Consider the following 22051-nt stretch of genomic DNA (forward strand, 5'->3'; position numbering starts at 1 on the left):
GTCAGCTTTGGGGAAAATGCACCCCCTCTGTAAATTCCCTCCCCCCCAGCCCTCGGGCAGTACGGGTCAGTGGGCAGTACGGGTCAGTGGGCAGTACGGGTTAGTGGTGTCAGTGACTGGGCAGGTAGGTTGCTGGCCATTTGTCTTGATCATTTCCATCTACAATCCTGTCAAAGAGGAATTTCATTCCCGAACTCTTTAATCGACTGCTTTCCACTCTGCCTCGCTGGTTTCTCAAACTGCTTCATGTTTGTGTAAAGTTGCAAACTCTTCCTAACATCAGCAGCAGAAGCAATGTCAACATCTTTGCTTTTCAGTATTTCCGAGATTCTCTGCACTTTCCATGGGATGCACTATCCTTCCCACATATTATTTCATCTTCTCCCAAATTCACCATTCATTCTGCACAATCAGTAAACAGGCAGCAGGTGAGGGGCCTGATTTAAACCTAATCTGAGAATGGTCAGGATTGAGATCCAGCCTGAATAAGTCACATATAAACTGGGAAAAATAAGTCAAATATGAGTATTATTATCATAAGCCCTTCCACCACCCGTCACTTTAATCTTGTACAGATTCAGAAGATCGAGAGGAAGAAATCTACAATGTGGTGCTGCCTCAGTCTGATGCTCTGCGTAACACTGTGCCAATTCCAGTTGGCCATTGTTCCTTGTTCCATTTCACGCTGTGTTTGGGAACAGTGGCTACTGCACGCACCTCATTATAACACAGAGGCGTTCCAATGGCTTTGGGAGAAAGAAGGTGGAATAATTATTTGAAGTCTTTTGAGACTTCTACTTCGTATTCATTGCCAGTATCAAACAGGATTAGACAAGGCAGTTTTTTCTATTGGGATCAAAATACAGCTTCTAAAGTTAAGCCCAATCAAACAAGCTTTATTTAAAAAAATCAAAGCTACATGTTCATGATGCAAAAGCATATCTGAAATTAACCAGAGATGGGGCAATTTGTTTAACATTGACTCATTATCAGTGGCTGCTGATGTGTTAATTTAACAAGTATTTAAATCAGTTTCAGAATTGTGTAAAGCTGCAAACTCTCCCTAACATCAGCAGCAGAAGCAATGTCAATATGTATCAATGCAGACCCCACATGACCCTATTGTGATGAAGACTGAATGATCTTCACACAAAAACAGAAGTAGCGTTTGCGAAGTATATATCATCAAATGTGCCTTTAAGGTTGACATCTGCAAACATATTCAGGCATGTACAACACACACCTGCAGATACACACAGACATGTGTTTCTTGACTATTTATGTTGTAGCCAGTAAAAGCTATTCATAAATGGTACAGTCAAATCGGATTTTCATTAAAGAATATTTCATTATTTTTCTATTCTCAGAATGCTAGTAGATTACTGCAGGTGTTAATCAGAAAATGTCCATGTTGCGCTTGCCCTATGGAAGGACCTTGCTCCGTTGCTGTGGATTTTGTGTTAGTTTAGGTTCTGTGTTAACTGTCAGCTGAGGATAGGACGTGTACAGCTGAAGCTGTCTGTTTCTGGAATGTGAATTAAACAAACAGATTGGGTCTCAGAATCGCAGTAAATTCTTTTGTGGTCTCATTTTGTTACTGCTCTCTGTAGAACACAATCTGTGAATGGAATCTAGAGCAGAGAGAATACGTTGCTCATACTGAATTGTACAAAAGGTTTGAACTGATCTTAGCCTGAGCATGTGACTGTTAGCAAAACTGGAATCATTCCACACGCAATGATTCAACTTGTAATTTTTCTTACTCTAAAAGCTATCACAGTAAAAGAATATTTAAATGGGTATCCTTTTTAGCACTTTAAAAAGGTGCGATTATTAATGTTATTTTTGTCGAATAATTCAATCAATACACTCTTTTGTAGATTTCCATGAATGTTCTTTAATACATGACTTTGAAATGCAGTGACTACGATATCGACAAATTTAAAAGCCATTCTTCGTCAGTGACTTTCCATGATCAGTGTTGTCCATCTCGTCGGGGATTGAGGTTGAAGAAGGAATGTTAAAATTGGAGTTGGGCAGATGGCATTGATGGTACAAAGGTGTTGATTCACCCCTGTTCCATTTACACGGCCTTCCTGCCTGAGTGTGACTGTGAGAAATACCGAATGGGTATGTGTGCTCTATGAAATGTGATCCTGAGCCCTGGAGAACAGCAAAAAGCTTGAACATTTTAATCTCTGTTCAAATATCTACTTTCATTCCAGTAGTGGTAGGTTGATACTCTTGCTGCAGATGCAATATCTTGGCAAAGAGCGAGGTACATCCTGCCCAATGACAATGATATGGTAATCAGGCCTACTATAAAACTACATAATTGCTCACTTCACTAAAACAACCCCAGAGAGTAAGAGTCAAATTTTGGGGCAGCACGGTAGCACAGCGGTTAGCACTGTGGCTTCACAGCCCCAGGGTCCCGGGTTCGATTCCCGGCTTGGGTCACTGGCTGTGCGGAGTCTGCACGTTCTCCCTGTGTGTGCGTGGGTTTCCTCCGGGTGCTCTGGTTTCCTCCCACAGTCCAAAGACGTGCAGGTTAGGTGGATTGGCCGTGATAAATTGCCCTTCATGACCAAAACGTAGGAGGGATTATTGGGTTACGGGGCTAGGGTGGAAGTGAGAGGTGCAGACTCGATGGGCCGAATGGCCTCCTTCTGCACTGTATGTTCTATGTCCCAAGACTCGGAGGGGAATTTAGCTAAGGCCCTCCCATTGGCCACAAACTAACAAGGTAGCACCCAGCCAGCCTGGATGCCATCTGAGGTCCTTGATGCAGCCTTGGAGGGGCGCTTCTCCTGTGGCCAAAAGTGAAGCAGACTCCCATTTAATAGCAGGATCATTGTCGGCGCTGCCAGTGTGGGAAACACTTGGCTAAACACACCCAACATGTTTCATTTCCGTTATATTACACCCATAATCTCTTAATTTTATAAAAGTTATCAGAAGGTTTTGATTATTTCAGCTTGTTGTCATTATATTCACTTCATTCTGTGTGCAGGTTTATTCCTCAGCCCTGGGCTCCATGTAGCAAAACCTGTGGCGCTGGGGAGCAGAATCGCAAAGTCAAATGCCAAGTGCTCCTGTCTTTCTCTCAGTCGATAGAAGACCTGCCTGATGATGAATGTGGAGGTGCCAAACCGCAGACAGAACAAGCCTGCTACACAGGACCATGCAGCGGAGAAACAGTCGAATATGACTTCGAAGAGGCAGATTTACTGTTTCCCAACCTAAAGGGTGTTGATGAATTGTATGACTGGCATTATGAGGGTTTCACCGAGTGTTCAGAATCATGTGCAGGAGGTAAGAAATTGTCTGACATATCGATTTTCTCCAATGTTACTAAAGACAGTAAATTATCCCATTGTCTCTTGAACACATTGCTGAATATTTCTCATTTCCTGACTCTTAAACCATCGGAATCTGCCAGTCGCAGTATGGACTTTGCACTTTGCGTACTCCAATGGAATTTATTCCTCACTTCGCTCTACCAAACTGAGAAGGTCAGCAGTGAGGGAATGGAATAAATAGAGAAAATGCTGGAGGTATCCAGCAGGTTAGCCAAGCCTGCCAGCTCTCCTGCCCTCCTGCCAGCTCTCCTGCCCTCCTGCCAGCTCTCCTGCCAGCTCTCGCTCTCCTGCCCTCCTGCCAGCTCTCCTGCCAGCTCTCGCTCTCCTGCCCTCCTGCCAGCTCTCCTGCCAGCTCTCCTGCCAGCTCTCGCTATCCTGCCAGCTCTCCTGCCAGCTCTCGCTCTCCTGCCGGCTCTCCTGCCCTCCTGCCAGCTCTGCTGCCAGCTCTCCTGCCAGCTCTCTAGCCCTCTTGCCAGCTCTCCTGCCAGCTCTCCTGCTAGCTCTCCTCCCCACCTGCCAGGTCTCCTGCCAGCTCTCCTGCCGGCTCTCCTGCCAGCTCTCCTGCCAGCTCTCCTGCCAGCTCTCACTCTCCTGCCAGCTCTCCTGCCAGCTCTCCTGCCGGCTCTCCTGCCGGCTCTCCGGCCCTCTTGTCAGCTCTCCTGCCAGTCCTCCTGCCTAAAGAAGAACCAGGCAACGTGCCTCAATGACTACCGACCAGTGGCCCTGACTTCAGTCGTAATGAAGTGCTTCGAGAGGTTGACCATGAAGCGCATCACCTCCATACTCCCAGAACGCCTTGACCCACTGCAATTCGCATACCGCTGCAACCGGTCCACATCAGACACCATTTCCCTGGCCCTACACTCATCCCTAGAGCATCCCGAAAACAAGGGCTCCTACATTGGACTCCTATTTATTGACTACAGCTCCGCCTTCAACACCATAATCCCAGCCAAGCTCATATCAAAGCTCCAAAACCTAGGACTTGGCTCCCCGCTCTGCAACTGGATCCTCGATTTTCTGACCCACAGACCACAATCAGTAAGAATGAACAACAACACCTCCTCCACAATAGTCCTCAATACAGGGGCCCCGCAAGGCTGCGTACTTAGCCCCCTACTCTACTCCCTGTACACACACGACTGCGTGGCAAAACTTGGTTCCAACTCCATCTACAAGTTTGCTGACGATACGACCATAGTGGGCCAGATCTCGAATAACGATGAGTCCAAATACAGGAGGGAGATAGAGAACCTAGTGGAGTGGTGTAGCGACAACAATCTCTCCCTCAATGCCAGCAAAACTAAAGAGCTGGTCATTGACTTCAGGAAGCAAAGTACTGTACACACCCCTGTCAGCATCAACGGGGCCGAGGTGGAGATGGTTAGCAGTTTCAAATTCCATGGGGTGCACATCTCCAAAAATCGGTCCTGGTCCACCCACGTCGACGCTACCACCAAGAAAGCACAACAGCGCCTATACTTCCTCAGGAAACTAAGGAAATTCGGCATGTCCACATTGACTCTTACCAACTTTTACAGATGCACCATGGAAAGCATCCTATCAGGCTGCATCACAACCTGGTATGGCCCAAGACCGCAAGAAACTTCAGAGAGTCGTGAACACCGCCCAGTCCATCACACAAACCTGCCTCCCATCATTGACTCCATCTACACCTCCCGCTGCCTGGGGAAAGCGGGCAGTATAATCAAAGATCCCTCCCACCCGGCTTACTCACTCTTCCAACGGGCAGGAGATACAGAAGTCTGAGAACACGCACGAACAGACTCAAAAACAACTTCTTCTATCTGTTGAGCTGCTCGCAGAAAAATAATTTTCACTGTACCTCGGTACACGTGACAATAAACAATCCAATCCAATCCAATCCAATCCTGCTGGCTTTCCTGCCAGCCCTCACTCTCCTGCGGCTCTCCTGCCAGCTCTCGCTCTCTTGCCGTCTCTCCTGCCAGCTCTCGCTCTCTTGCCGTCTCTCCTGCCAGCTCTCGCTCTCTTGCCGTCTCTCCTGCCAGCTCTCGCTCTCTTGCCGTCTCTCCTGCCAGCTCTCGCTCTCTTGCCGTCTCTCCTGCCAGCTCTCGCTCTCTTGCCGTCTCTCCTGCCAGCTCTCGCTCTCTTGCCGTCTCTCCTGCCAGCTCTCCTGCTAAAGTATTAAAGTACCAGAGAATAAAATATCAAACACTCCGAATCAATTGGTAAATGTTCTGTAGCTTTGAGTAATGCCAAGTAACTTATGGGGGGCACAGTAGCACAGTGTCTGGCACAGTTGCTTCACAGCTCCAGGGTCCCAGGTTCGATTCCTGGCTTGGATCACTGTCAGTGCAGAGTCTGCCCGTTCTCCCCGTGTGTGCGTGGGTTTCCTCCGGGTGCTCCGGTTTCCTCCCACAATCCAAAGATGTGCAGGTTAGGTGGATTGGCCAATGATAAATTGCCCTTCGTGTCCAAAAAGGTTGGGCGGGTTGCTGGGTTACGGGGATAGGGTAGAGGTGTGGTCTTGGGTAGGGTGCTCTTTCCAAAGAGTGGTGCAGACTCGATGGGCCGAATGGCCTCTTTCTGCACTGTAAATTCTATGATTCTCTGAAAGTCAAATATGCTTCCAGTTATTGTAAACCATGCTAACCAGCCGGAAAGTCTTTGCTTACTGAACAATGGGGTAAAATCAACAGCAAACATCTTTAGCTAAGAAATTAAATGTATTCGAAAAAAACTTTTAATTCCGAATTTAATGGCAGTGATTATTTTAAAGGTGCATTAAATTAAGCAGGAAGTATTGATTAATTCCGAATTCTAAAGCAACTCCCGTCTATGTTGCACAGGCGACTGCTTCGTAATGGTGACATTCTCCCGTTATGCAATTATGGGAAGCAGGGTAACACAGTGGTTAGCACAGTTGCTTCACAGCTCCAGGGTCCCAGGTTCGATTCCCGGCTTTGGTCACACTGCCTGTGCAGAGTCTGCACGTTCTCCCCGTGTGTGCGTGGGTTTCCTCCGGGTGCTCCGGTTTCCTCCCACAGTCCAAAGATGTGCGGTTAGGTGGATTGGCCATGATAAATTGCCCTTAGTGTCCCAAAAGGTTAAGTGGGGTTACTGGGTTACGGGGATAGGGTGGAGGTGTGGGCTTAGGTAGGATGCTCTTTCCAAGGGCTGGTGCAGACTCGATGGGCCGAATGGCCTCCTTCTGCACTGTAAATTCTATGATTCTACGATTCTTTCTTTTATTTTATGTAAACTTTACGGACCGTGTCGAAGCCGGACAGGTGGTTGATATGATGGTGGGGTAGCATTTCGGTGATAGCGACCACACCATGGTTCAATTTAAGAAACAGACAAGTTGTAAAATAAGGTTTTGGATTGGGGGAGAGCGGATTTTAGTAAAATAAGGCAGGATTGGGCCAAGGTAGACTGGGAATAGCTGCTTTTGGGGAAATCTACAGTAGAACAGTGGGGGGGGGGGGGAAAGACTTTCAAAATGAAATTGGAGGGGTGTACAGGCCCCATGTTACCTCTTGGATAGAACATAGAACATTACAGCGCAGTACAGGCCCTTCGGCCCTCAATGTTGCGCCGACCTGTGAAACCACTCTAAAGCCCATCTACACTATTCCCTTATCGTCCATATGTCTATCCAATGACCATTTGAATGCCCCTAGTGTTGGCGAGTCCACTACTGTTGCAGGCAGGGCATTCCACACCCTTACTACTCTCTGAGTAAAGAACCTACCTCTGACATCTGTCCTATATCTATCTCCCCTCAATTTAAAGCTCTGTCCCCTCGTGCTAGACATCACCATCCGAGGAAAATGTCTCTCACTGTCCACTCTATCCAATCCTCTGATCATCTTGTATGCCTCAATTAAGTCACCTCTTAACCTTCTTCTCTCTAACAAAAACAGCCTCAAGTCCCTCAGCTTTTCCTCATAAGATCTTCCCTCCATAACAGGCAACATTCTGGTAAATCTCCTCTGCACCCTTTCCAATACTTCCACATCCTTCCTATAATGCGGCGACCAGAATTGCACGCAATACTCCAAATGCGGCTGCACCAGAGTTTTGTACAGCTGCAACATGACCTCATGGCTCCGAAACTCAATCCCTCTACCAATAAAAGCTAACACACCGTACGCCTTCTTAACAACTCTCTCAACCTGGGTGACAACTTTCAGGGATCTATGTACATGGATACCAAGATCTCTCTGCTCATCCACACTGCCAAGAATCTTACCATTAGCCCAGTACTCTGTCTTCCTGTTATTCCTTCCAAAATGAATCACCTCACACTTTTCTGCATTAAACTCCATTTGCCACCTCTCAGCCCAGCACTGCAGCTTATCTATGTCCCTCTGTAACGTGTAACATCCTTCCGCACTGTCCACAACTCCACCGACTTTAGTGTCATCTGCAAATTTACTCACCCATCCTTCTACGCCCTCCTCCAGGTCATTTATAAAAATGACAAACAGCAGTGGTACACCACTAGTAACTGGACTCCAGTCTGAACATTTCCCATCAACCTTTGTCTTCTTCCAGCAAGCCAATTTCTGACCCAAACTGCTAAATCACCCTGAATCCCATGCCTCCGTATTTTCTGCAGTAGCCTACCATGGGGAACCTTATCAAACGCTTTACTGCAATCCATATACACCACATCAGCTGCTTTACCCTCATCCACCTGTTTGGTCACCTTCTCAAAGAACTCTATCAGGTTTGTGAGGCACGACCTACCCTTTACAAAACCGTGTTGACTATCTCTAATCAAATTATTCCTTTCCAGATGATTATACATCCTATCTCTTAGAAACCTTTCCAAGACTTTGCCCTCAACAGAAGTAAGGCTCACTGGTCTATAGTTACTGGATTGGATTGGATTGGATTTGTTTATTGTCATGTGTACCGAGGTACAGTGCTAAATATTTTTCTGCAAGCAGCTCAACAGATCATTAAGTACATGACAAGAACAGGGAATAAAAGAAAATAAATAATAGGGCAACACAACATATACAATGTAACTACATAACACCGGCATCGGGTGAAGCATACAGGGTGTAGTGTTAATGAAGTCAGTCCATAAGAGGGTCATTTAGGAGTCTGGTGACAGTGGGGAAGAAGCTGTTTTTGAGTCTGTTCGTGCGTGTTCTCAGACTTCTGTATCTCCTGCCCGATGGAAGAAGTTGGAAGAGTGAGTAAGCCGGGTGGGAGGGATCTTTGATTATGCTGCCCGCTTTCCCCAGGCAGTGGGAGGTGTAGATGGAGTCAATGGATGGGAGGCAGATTCGTGTGATGGACTGGGCAGTGTTCACGACTCTCTGAAATTTCTTGCGGTCCTGGGCCGAGCAGTTGCCATACCAGGCTGTGATGCAGCCCGATAGGATGCTTTCTATGGTGCATCTGTAAAAGTTGGTAAGAGCCAATGTGGACATGCCGAATTTCCTTAGTTTCCTGAGGAAGTATAGGCGCTGTTGTGCTTTCTTGGTGGTAGCGTCGACGTGGGTGGACCAGGACAGATTTTTGGAGATGTGCACCCCTAGGAATTTGAAACTGCTAACCATCTCCACCTCGGCCCCATTGATGCTGACAGGGGTGTGTACAGTACTTTGCTTCCTGAAGTCAATTACCAGCTCTTTAGTTTTGCTGGCATTGAGGGAGAGATTGTTGTCGCTGCACCACTCCACTAGGTTCTCTATCTCCCACCTGTATTCTGACTCATCGTTATTCGAGATCCGGCCCACTATGGTCGTATCGTCAGCAAACTTGTAGATGGAGTTGGAACCAAGTTTTGCCACGCAGTCGTGTGTGTACAGGGAGTTGAGTAGGGGGCTAAGTTCGCAGCCTTGCGGGGCTGCGGTGTTGAGGACTATTGTGGAGGAGGTGTTGTTGTTCATTCTTACTGATTGTGGTCTGTTGGTCAGAAAATCGAGGATCCAGTTGCAGAGTGGGGAGCCAAGTCCTAGGTTTTGGAGCTTTGATATGAGCTTGGCTGGGATTATGATGTTGAAGGCGGATCTGTAGTCAATAAATAGGAGTCTAATGTAGGAGTTGTCTCCTACATGTCCGGGTTGTCTCTACTCCCCTTCTTGAACAAGGGGACAACATTTGCTATCCTCCAGTCTTCTGGCACTATTCCTGTAGACAAAGATGACTTAAAGATCAAAGCCAAAGGCTCAGCAATCTCCTCCTTAGCTTCCCAGAGAATTCTAGGATAAATCCCATCTGGCCCAGGGGACTTATCTATTTTCACACTTTCCAGAAGTCCTCCTCCTTATGAACCTCGAGCCCTTCTAGTCTAGTAGCCTGAATCTCAGTATTCTCCTCGACAACATTGTCTTTTTCCTGTGTGAATACTGATGAAAAATATTCATTTAGCACCTCTCCTATCTCCTCGGACTCCACACACAACTTCCCGCTACTGTCCTTGACTGGCCCTACTCTTACCCTAGTCATTCTTCTATTCCTGACATGTCTATAGAAAGCTTTAGGGTTATCCTTGATCCTACCTGCCAAAGACTTCTCATGTCCCCTCCTGGCTCTTCTTAGCTCTCACTTTAGGTCCTTCCTAGCTAACTTGTGACTCTCGAGCGCCCTAACTGAACCTTCATGTCTCATCTTTACATCAGCCTCCTTCTTCCTCTTGACAAGTGTTTCGACTACTTTAATAAACCACGGTTCCTTTGCTCGACCACTTCCTCCCTGCCTGACAGGTACATACTTATCAAGGACACGCAGTAGCTGTTCCTTGAACAAGCTCCACATTTCCATTGTGCCCATCTCCTGCAGTTTTCCTCTCCATCCGATGCATCCTAAGTCTTGCCTCATCGCATCATAATTGCCTTTCCCCTGGATATAACTCTTGCCCTGCAGTATATACCTATCCCTTTCCATCACTAAAGTAAACTTAATCGAATTGTGGTCACTATCACCAAAGTGCTCACCTACCTCCAAATCTAACACCTGTCCTGGTTCATTACCCAGTACCAAATCCAATATGGCCTTGCCTCTCGTTGGCCTATCTACATACTGTGTCAGGAAACCCTCCTGCACACATTGGACAAAAACGGACCCATTTAAGTACTCGAACTATAGCGTTTCCAGTCAATATTTGGAAAGTTGAAGTCCCCCATAACAACTACCCTGTTGCTTTCACTCCTATCCAGAATCATCTTTGCAATCCTTTCCTCTACATCTCTGGAACTTTTCGGAGGCCTATAGAAAAACCCTAACAGGGTGACCTCTCCGTTCCTGTTTCTAACCTCAGCCCATACTACCTCAGTAGACGAGTCCTCATCAAACGTCCTTTCTGCCACCATAATACTGTCCTTGACTAACAATGCCACCCCTCCCCCTCTTTTACCACCTTCTCTGAGCTTACTGAAATATCTAAACCCTGGCACCTGCAACAACCATTCCTGTCCCTGACCAAGAGGGAAATCAGTGGGTAGAGCCAGAGGACATTGGTAGGTTGTTAAATGAATATTTCACATCTGTCTTCACCCAAGAGAATGAGGACGAAGATATGGAACTCGGAGAGAGAGACTCTGAGGTTATTGAGCAAGTTGTCATAGAGAGGGACAAGGTATTGGAGGTGTTGGCAGGCTTAAAAGTAGAGAAATCTCCAGGTCCGGATGGTTTGTGTCCCAGGATGCTGTGGGGGGCGATTACAGGGGCTCTGACCCAAATCTTTAATTCTTCTCTGGCCACAGGGCTGGTGCAAGGATTGGAGAACAGCTAATGTGGCCCCACTATTTCAGCAAGGTTGTAGAGACAAGCCAGGGAACTACGGACCAGAGAGTCTCACGCAGTGGTTGGGAAACTATTGGAGAAAATTCTGAAGGAGAGAATCTATCTCTACTTGGAGAGGCAAGGTTTGATCAGGAATAGTCAGCATGGCTTTGTCAGAGGGAGGTCATACCTAACAAATTTGATTGAATTTTTTGAGGAGATGGCCAGGTGTGTAGATGAGGGTAGTGCAGCTGATGTCGTTTACATGGGTTTCAGGAAAGCCTTTGACAAGGTCCCACATGGGTGACTTATAAAGAAGGCAAATGCAGATGGGGTACAGGGTGATTTGATGAGGTGGATTCATAATTGGCTGAGCTGTAGGAGACAGAGGGTGATGACAGATGGCTGCATTAGTGACTGGTCAGTGTCCAGTGGCGTACCACAGGGATCTGTACTGGGCCCCCTATTGTTTGTCATTTATATAATCGACATAGATGACTATGAGACAATGGGCGGGTGTCATGTGAGAGTGCCTTTAGGAAATGGTGTTTATTACTGCAGTGATGTCAGAGAGTGGGTGGAGCTGGGTTGTCTGTCAGCTTTTAGTTTCACTTTGAGAAAAGCTTGGGTGTGTCTGTTTTTTGGTTTTGTTTCAGTGTTGGAGCTGCAGTCAGCCACAAACGGTGTAATGTTGTTCTTTCTGCCATGTAAAGACTATCTTTTGATCATTTGGTGAATTCAGAGTGATAACTGCTCTCAGTAGTGAATTTAAACCTGATATGCTTCTGTTAAAAGTTTTTTTTAATGTCTTCTGGATGTCAAAAGGGAAATTTAAGGATTACTTAGTGTTGTAGTCTTTGGGGATTGTATTTGAATTGATGGTTGCTGAGATGTTCACTGTATGGTTTAGAAAGGTTAACTTGAGTTCATAGAATAAACATTGTTTTGCTTTAAAAATTACATTTCCATTCCTGCTGTCCCACACCTGTAGAGTGGGCCGTGTGCTCCCTATACGGGCAGCACGGTAGCATGGTGGTTAGCACAATTGCTTCACAGCTCTAGGGTCCCAGGTTCGATTCCCCGCTGGGTCACTGTCTGTGCGGAGTCTGCACGTTCTCCCCGTGTGTGCGTGGGTTTCCTCCGGGTGCTCCGGTTTCCTCCCACAGTCCAAAGATGTGCAGGTTAGGTGGATTGGCCATGCTAAATTGCCCTTAGTGTCTAAAATTGCCCTTAGTGTTGGGTGGGGTTACTGGGTTATGGGGATAGGGTGGAGGTGTGGGCTTGGGTAGGGTGCTCTTTCAAAGAGCCGGTGCAGACTCGATGGGCTGAATGGCCTCCTTCTGCACTGTAAATTCTATGATAATTCTATACCACAATCTATAAAAGTTGTGGGTCAGGTGAACTCCATGATACACTTTGGGGTTCTCTAAACCCTGGCCCATAACAGCGGGATAGGATCAGTAGGTTTGCGGCTGACACACAGATTGGCCGGGTGGTTAACAGTGAGGTTGAGAGTCTTGAGTTACAGGAAGATATATCCGGATGGTCAAATAGGCAGAAATGTGGCAGATGGAATTTAACCCTGAAAAGTGTGAGGTGTTACACTTTGGAGGGAGTAATGTGACAAGGAAATATTCAATGAATGGCCTGACACTCGGAAGTTCTGAGGAACAAAGGGACCTTGCCGTGTTTGTAAATAGATCTCTGAAGGCAGACGGGCAGGTTAATAGGGAGGTGAAAAAGGGCACGTGGGACACTCACCCTTATCAATCGAGGCAGAGATTACAAAAGCAGGGAGGTCATGTTGGAGTTGTACAGAACCTTGGTGAGGCCACAGCTGGAGCACTGTGTGCAATTCTGGTCGCCACATTACAGGAAGGATGTGATTGCACTGGAGGGGGTGCAGAGGAGATTCACCAGGATGTTACCTGGGTGGAACGTTTCGGTTATGAAGAGAGGTTGGATAGACTTGGGTTGTTTTCTCTGGAGCAGAGAAGACTGAGGGGTGACCTGATTGAGGTGGACAAGATTCTGAGGGGCATGGACAGGATGGATAGGGAGCAGCTGTTCCCCTTAGTTGAAGGATCAGTCATGAGGGGGATACAAGTTCAAGGTGAGGAACAGGAGGTTTAGGAAGGATTTGAGGAAAGCTCTTTACCCAGAGAGTGGTGACGGTCTGGAATGCACTGCCTGGGAGGATGGGACATACCTGGATCAGCACTTGGCACGTCATAATATTCAAGGTTATGGGCCCAGTGATGGCAAATGGGATTGGGTGGGCAGGCCAGGTGTTTCCATGTGTCTGTGCAGACTCGATGGGCCGAAGGGCCTTTCTGCACTGGGTTATTCTGTGATTCTGTGATATTGGGGATGTAGCTGTAACGCAGCCTCTGGTGAACAGGAACACGTTAGTGTAATTATACACTTAGTGTCTCCAGAGAAAGTTTCTGACCTCGAGGAGGCACGATTCAGAAGGAACTAGTTACTCACTTGGCACCCACTTAGGGCTTAGAATAGTTACAACTGTCATCACATTCACAAAACAGTTAGTTTTTATCCTGAAGTGTACAGATTCTTGTGACCAGTCTGTGCAGAGGGAATGAGATGAAATATCCACAACTTTGGTCATTCTGATCCTTAATCCATCCCGCTGGTATAAATGTTTATGTACGATACTTTATTTAGATTAATTTTTGCTGCTCCATTTGTAAAATAAATGATATCTTCGAGGTAGATATATAGTTCCAGATAATATAAATAATGTAAAGAATGCCAGGAGCCCTGGAATGTGCTTCTGCCTGTTTGTTACATGACAAGAAATTGTGAAGGTTAGAAATGTGTTTTTAAAGTTTGCAGCAGCAGAATAACACTAACAACGTTCATGGCAAGTTCTCCAGCTGCCTCCGTGTATCTCCTGCCCCAAGTCCATTTGCTTTGAGACCAACGGCAATAACTCAGCCGGAGTCTGAAAATCCGGGGAAGCAAATGTTGCTGCTTCTGCAGCGAAGCTGTTGCAGAACAGCCAACACTGACATTTACATTACAATGTGGAAGGTGACACCAATATGACCCCAGTTGTGTGATAGCTACAGAAAGAAATCTATCTGACTGATTTCTGTTGATCAGCCTCCTTCGAATCACCAGCATGTTGGAGGAAGGAGTTACCAAAGTGACATCATGAACAGTGTTCTCAACAACATGAAAACATTTTGGTCATGAAAATATTAGTCTTGAAAGAAGTGCAAGAGATTTGGAAAAAACTGACCAGGGGGGAGACATGAAAGTAGGTAACTCTATTTTAATTCTAGAAGCATTGGAAATATGGGGCGCAATTCAGCCCCATCGGGTGTAACGAGTGAATCGCGTGAGAGACTCAAATCGACTTAGTGCCGAGCGCAAAACCTTCCCCGTGTCACATGACTTTTCCACCCACCGCAATCTGGATTACTTTCAGATAATGATATTTAAATTGGGCTCATTTAAATACCCAGTTGCCGCAAAAGTTAGTGGAATTGGGGATAGCGACGAGGACTGTCAGAGGATACAGCAGGATTTAGATTGGTTGGAGACGTGGGCGGAGAGATGGCAGATGGAGTTTAATCCGGACAAATGTGAGGTAATGTATTTTGGAAGGTCCAATACAAGTGGGAAATATACAGTGAATGGTAGAACCCTCAAGAGTATTGACAGGCAGAGGGATCTGGGTGAACAGGTCCACAGGTCATTGAAGGGGGCAACACAGGTGGAGAAGGTAGTCAAGAAGGCATACGGCATGCTGGCCTTCATTGGCCGGGGCATTGAGTACAAGAATTGGCAAGTCATGTTGCAGCTGTATAGAACCTTAGTTAGGCCACACTTGGAGTATAGTGTTCAATTCTGGTCGCCACACTACCAGAAGGATGTGGAGGCTTTAGAGAGGGTGCAGAAGAGATTTACCAGGATGTTGCCTGGTATGGAGGGCATAAGCTATGAGGAGAGGCTGAATAAACCTGGTTTGTTCTCACTGGAACGACGGAGGTTGAGGGGAGACCTGATAGAGGTCTACAAAATTATGAGGGGCATAGACAGAGTGGATAGTCAGAGGCTTTTTCCCAGGATGGAAGAGTGAATTACTAGGGGGCATAGGTTTAAGGTGCGAGGGGTAAAGTTTAGAGTAGATGTACGAGGCAAGTTTTTTACACAGAGGGTAGTGGGTGCCTGGAACTCGCTGCCGGAGGAGGTGGTGGAAACCGGGACGATAGGGACATTTAAGGTGTGTCTGGACAAATACATGAATAGGATGGGAATAGAGGGGTACGGACCCAGGAAGTGTAGACCGTTTTAGGTTAGACAGGCAATATGTCGGCGCAGGCTTGGAGGGCCGAAGGGTCTGTTCCTCTGCTGTACTTTTCTTTGTTTGCACATGTCTGGGAAGTAAATTAAGTTGATCCTGGAGGAGGGGGTAACCTATGTTGTATATTCAGTAGGACTCACAAAGGGGTTCTGAGTCTTGTGTGGTTGAGCATTAACATATAACGATATACACAGTAGAGCCCTAGCCAAGTGCTAACTCCATGCTTGCTTTCTCAAAGACTTGCTCCGTACATCTCCTCTAAACTTTACCTCTCGCACTTTAAACCTATGCCCCCTAGTAATTCACTCTTCCATCCTGGGAAAAAGCCTCTGACTATCCACTCTGTCTATGCCCCGGGTTTCAGTCTGAACCGGACACTTTGGTAAGATTCCACTCGTTGCTTATGGTCTGTGCAGGGAATCGATTGAAAACTCTTAACTCTCTGTTTGGGATCAGTAATCCAACTTTGTCATTAGTTCTTTAACTTCTTCTTGCCCTAATTACTTATTTTGCTGAGATACGTTTGATGCTCTGATTTCTACAGGTGTCCAAGAAGCAGTTCTGGTTTGCTTAAATAAACAAACTTCTGAGAAAGTCGCTGAAAGTCTTTGCATAATCCATCGGCGCCCTGCACAGCTACTTAAAGTTTGCAATCTCGGACCATGTCCTCCAAGGTAACCACATTCATTTATCCGCTTGTGTTGTTTTTTTTAAACTCTTAAAACAAATACTAATAAATGCGCTGCTGTTCAGTTAATCAATGCACCACCAAGAAAAGCTAAACCCTGCAGGAAAGTCCCAGATGCAGTGCTCCCCAGTATTGTGTTAGCTGAGATAACAGTGAGGGTGCTGCTAATCTTATCAACACGCAATGGGGAGGTGGATCAGAAATGAGCCAGTGTCCTGCTCCTAGTCGCTGTGCTATGATCCCTCCTGGAAATCACTGCATGTCGGGGAGATTGAATAAGGGAAGGAAATCCGGCTGTATCGCTGGCCTCACATGAAGAATGATCCAAGCCTCGACAGGGCTTGTGAAACCTCTCCGGCAACCATACCCCCAAAACTAAAGGGAAAATGAGAGGGAGGGAAAGATGAAAAAGGTACCAATAATAGTTATTGGCATTAATAATAATTATAATCTTTATTAGTGTCACAAGTAGGCTTACATTAACACTGCAATGAAGTTACTGTGAAAAGCCCCTAGTCGCCACATTCCGGCGCCTGTTTGGGTACACAGAGGGAGAATTCAGAATGTCCAATTCACCTAACAGCCATTTACTGACATAAATGTTCATTCTGATGTTGTTTTGAACTTGTTAATATTTTGTTTTATGCTGTGGTCCCACTTTATGACAATGTTTAAGAATAAAATAGGTTAACATATAATTTAGCTGTGATTTAGAAAATTATGGAATAACTAAATTGGATGTGAATTAATGGCTTTGTCACACCCGCGTTGGTGACACGACAAGGCCTTTAATTAGATTTGTGATGCTCGGAATGTCTCGTGACATCTAACAAGATCTCGCCGATGTCGTGATCGGTGTTAAAAGAATCATTCGGCTCCATTAAGTGCACCGTATTCTCGTGGCACCCGGCAACTACCGGCCTCGCCTGGGAGACCTCGCTATTGCGCTGTTTAGTGCTGGTCCACACAAACATGGGCCAGGTGTAACGACACCTGGGGGGGGGGGGGTCTCCAGGCCATTGGAGGTCCCAGGGTGGTCAGGTTGTGAGCAGGGTAGTATCCTGGCGCTCCCACCATCACCTGGGCTCCTTGGCACTGGCAGGCTGGCAGGGGCATTGCCAGGCAGTGCCAAGGTGCCAGGTTTCCCATGCCAGGGATCGGACCAGTGGGTGCCCTGCCCTTGAGAGGTGGGGGTGAGGGAAGGGGGTTGAAGACCCCCTAAGAGGTAAGTTGGGGCAGTGGGGAGGATCCAGAGGCCGCAGTGGTGGAGCAGAGGGGGAGGGGCACTGTTGAAAGTTCAGGCCGGCATTTAAAAGTGGCTCTCCAATCCGGGAGCGCTCTTGCTGCACTGGCTGAGCCGCACGTGCGGCCTGACTGGGGCGATCCTCGCCAAGACCAAACATAACCCGACAAAGTCAGGTCAGGTTAGATAGCAGGGTCACTCTCTGAGCTGGAGGCGGCAAGCACACCGCTAAACACCCCAAAAACACCCGCTAACCCCCCCCCCAAACAAACACCTACTAAACACCCCAAAAACACCCGCTAACCCCCCCAAACAAACACCCGCTAAACACCCCAAAAACACCCGCTAACCCCCCCAAACAAACACCCACTAAACACCCCAAAAACACCCGCTAACCCCCCAAACAAACACCCACTAAACACCCCAAAAACACCCGCTAACCCCCCAAACAAACACCCACTAAACACCCCAAAAACACCCGCTAACCCCCCAAACAAACACCCGCTAAACACCCCAAAAACACCCGCTAACCCCCCCAAACAAACACCCACTAAACACCCCAAAAACACCCGCTAACCCCCCAAACAAACACCCACTAAACACCCCAAAAACACCCGCTAACCCCCCAAACAAACACCCACTAAACACCCCAAAAACACCCGCTAACCCCCCCAAACAAACACCCGCGAAACACCCCAAAAACACCCGCTAATCCCCCCAAACAAACACCCGCTAAACACCCCAAAAACACCCGCTAACCCCCCAAACAAACACCCACTAAACACCCCAAAAACACCCGCTAACCCCCCAAACAAACACCCGCTAAACACCCCAAAAACACCCGCTAATCCCCCCAAACAAACACCCACTAAACACCCCAAAAACACCCGCTAACCCCCAAACAAACACCCACTAAACACCCCAAAAACACCCGCTAACCCCCCAAACAAACACCCGCTAAACACCCCAAAAACACCGCTAACCCCCCCAAACAAACACCCGCTAAACACCCCCAAAACACCCGCTAACCCCCCCCAAACAAACACCTACTAAACACCCCAAAAACACCCGCTAACCCCCCCAAAAAACACCCACTAAACACCCCAAAAACACCCGCTAACCCCCCCAAACAAACACCCGCTAAACACCCCAAAAACACCCGCTAACCCCCCAAACAAACACCCACTAAACACCCCAAAAACACCCGCTAACCCCCCCAAAAAACACCCACTAAACACCCCAAAAACACCCGCTAACCCGCCCAAACAAACACCCGCTAAACACCCCAAAAACACCCGCTAACCCCCCAAACAAACACCCACTAAACACCCCAAAAACACCCGCTAACCCCCCCAAACAAACACACCGCTAAACACCCCAAAAACACCCGCTAACCCCCCAAACAAACACCCACTAAACACCCCAAAAACACCCGCTAACCCCCCCAAACAAACACCCACTAAACACCCCAAAAACACCCGCTAACCCCCCCCAAACAAACACCCGCGAAACACCCCAAAAACACCCGCTAATCCCCCCAAACAAACACCCGCTAAACACCACAAAAACACCCGCTAATCCCCCCAAACAAACACCCGCTAAACACCCCAAAAACACCCGCTAACCCCCCAAACAAACACCCACTAAACACCCCAAAAACACCCGCTAGCCCCCCCCAAACAAACACCCGCTAAACACCCCAAAAACACCCGCTAACCCCCCAAACAAACACCCACTAAACACCCCAAAAACACCCGCTAATCCCCCCAAACAAACACCCGCTAAACACCCCAAAAACACCCGCTAATCCCCCCAAACAAACACCCGCTAAACACCCCAAAAACACCCGCTAACCCCCCAAACAAACACCCGCGAAACACCCCAAAAACACCCGCTAATCCCCCCAAACAAACACCCGCTAAACACCCCAAAAACACCCGCTAACCCCCCAAACAAACACCCGCTAAACACCCCAAAAACACCCGCTAACCCCCTCCCAAACAAACACCTACTAAACACCCCAAAAACACCCACTAACCCTGCCCAAAACACCCGCTAAACACCCCAAAAACACCCACTAACCCCCCCCAAACACCCGCTAAACACCCCAAAAACACCCACTAACCCCCCCAAAACACCCGCTAAACACCCCAAAAACACCCACTAACCCCCCCAAACAAACACCCGCTAAACACCCCAAAAACACCCGCTAACCCCCCCAAACAAACACCCACTAAATACCCCAAAAACACCCGCTAACCCCCCAAACAAACACCCGCTAAACACCCCCAAAACACCCGCTAAACACCCCAAAAACACCCACTAACCCCCCCAAACAAACACCCGCTAAACACCCCAAAAACACCCGCTATCCCCCCCAAACAAACACCCGCTAAACACCCCAAAAACACCCGCTAATCCCCCAAACAAAAACCCGCTAAACACCCCAAAACCACCCGCTAACCCCCCAAACAAACACCCGCTAAACACCCCCAAAACACCCGCTATTCCCCCCAAAAAAACACCCGCTAAACACCCCAAAAACACCCGCTAACCCCCCAAAAAACACCCGCTAAACAACCCCAAAAACACCCGCTAACCCCCCCGTAAACACCCGCTAAACACCCACAAAAACACCCGCTGAACACCCCCAAAACACCGCTAACAGCCCCTGAAAACACCCGCTAAACAACCCCCAAACACCCGCTAAATACCCCCAAAAACACAGCTAAACCCTCCCAAAAACACCGGCTAACCACCCCCCAAAAACACCCGCTAAACATCCCCAAAACACCGCTTAGACCCCCAAAAACACCGCTAACCCCCCAAAACACCCGCTAAACCCCCCCAACACCCACTAAACATCCCCAAAACACCAGCTAATCACCCCAAAAACACCCGCTAACCCCCCCAAACACCAGCTACCCCCCCCCAAAACACCCACTAAACAACCCCAAAAACACCCGCTAAACACCCCCAAAAACACCCGCTAAACGCCCCCAAAAACACCCACTAAACACCCCCATAAACACCTGCTAACCCCCCCAAAACACAGCTAACACCCCCTGAAAACACCCGCTAAACATCCCCAAAACACCCGCTAAGCACCCCCAAAACACCCCCACAAACATCCGCTAAACCCCCCCCAAAAACACCCACTAACCCCGCCCAAAACACCCGCTAAACACCCCAAAAACACCCACTAACCCCCCCAAACACCCGCTAAACACCCCAAAAACACCCACTAACCCCCCCAAACACCCGCTAAACACCCCAAAAACACCCACTAAACCCCCAAACACCCGCTAAACACCCCCCAAAACACCCACTAACCCCCCCAAACACCCGCTAAACACCCCCCAAAGCACCCACTAACCCCCCCAAACAAACACCCACTAAACACCCCAAAAACACCCGCTAACCCCCCCAAACAAACACCCGCTAAATACCCCAAAAACACCCGCTAATCCCCCCAAACAAACACCCTTTAAACACACAAAAAACACCCACTAACCCCCCAAACACCCGCTAAACACCCCAAAAACACCCACTAAACCCCCCAAACACCCGCTAAACACCCCCCAAAAACATCCGCTAAACACCCCAAACAAACACCCACTAAACACCCCAAAAACACCCGCTAACCCCCCAAACAAACACCCGCTAAACACCCCAAAAACACCCGCTAACCCCCCAAACAAACACCCGCTAAACACCCCAAAAACACCCGCTAATCCCCCCAAACAAACACCCGCTAAACACCCCAAAAACACCCACAAACCCCCCCAAACACCCGCTAAACACCCCAAAAACACCCACTAAACCCCCAAACACCCGCTAAACACCCCCCAAAACACCCACTAACCACCCGCTAAACACTCCCAAAAACACCCGCTATCCCCGCCCCAAAACACCCGCTAAACAGCCCCAAATCACCTGCTAACCCCCAAAACACCCGCTAACCCCGCCTAAAAACACCTGCTAACCCCCCAAAACACCCGCTAAACACCCCCCAAAACACCCGCTAAACATTCCAAAAACACTCGCTAACCCCCCCAAAAACACCCGCTAAACACCACCACAAACACCCGCTAAACCCCCAAAACACCCGCTAAACACCCTCCAAAACACCCGCTAAACACCCCCAAAAACACCCGTTAAACACCCCTAAAAACACCCACTGACCCCCCCAAACACCCACTAAACACCCCAAAAACACCACTAATGCCCCCCAAAACACCCGCAAACCCGCCAAAACCCCCCGCTAAACCCCCACAACACTCGCTAACCCCCCAAATCACCCGCTAAACACCCTCAAAAACACTCGCTGAACCCCCCAAAACACCCACTAACCCCCCCAAAAACACCCACTAACCCCCCAAAAAACACCCGCTAAACACCCCCAAAAACACCCACCACCCCACCAAAAACACCCGCTAAACACCCCCAAAAACACCCACCACCCCACCAAAAACACCCGCTAAACACCCCCAAAAACACCCACCACCCCACCCAAAACACCCGCTAAACCCCCCCAAAACACCCCCAGAACACCCGCTAAACACCCCCAAAACAGAACTCCAATGTTACCAAGTAAACACCCCCAAAACAGGACTCCAAAGTTACCAAGTAAACACCCCCAAAACAGGATTTTGTGTGTTAAATCACGCCCCATATTTAAAAATTCTTCGGACTGC

The 22051-nt window shown here is 48.0% G+C and overlaps 1 protein-coding gene across 2 annotated transcripts in view; it reads left to right on the forward strand.

Moving 5' to 3' along the window:
- LOC140429922 (ADAMTS-like protein 1) overlaps positions 1-22051 on the forward strand; it is a 489170-nt gene that overhangs the window by 306456 nt on the left and 160663 nt on the right. For both annotated transcript variants that reach the window (XM_072517517.1, XM_072517518.1), the window contains exons 14-15: positions 3014-3315; positions 15968-16097. In XM_072517517.1, the coding sequence (XP_072373618.1) occupies positions 3014-3315; positions 15968-16097 (432 nt within the window). The remainder of the gene's footprint in view (positions 1-3013; positions 3316-15967; positions 16098-22051) is intronic.

This window comes from Scyliorhinus torazame, chromosome 9, assembly GCF_047496885.1.
Source record: "Scyliorhinus torazame isolate Kashiwa2021f chromosome 9, sScyTor2.1, whole genome shotgun sequence".
NCBI lineage: Eukaryota > Metazoa > Chordata > Chondrichthyes > Carcharhiniformes > Scyliorhinidae > Scyliorhinus > Scyliorhinus torazame.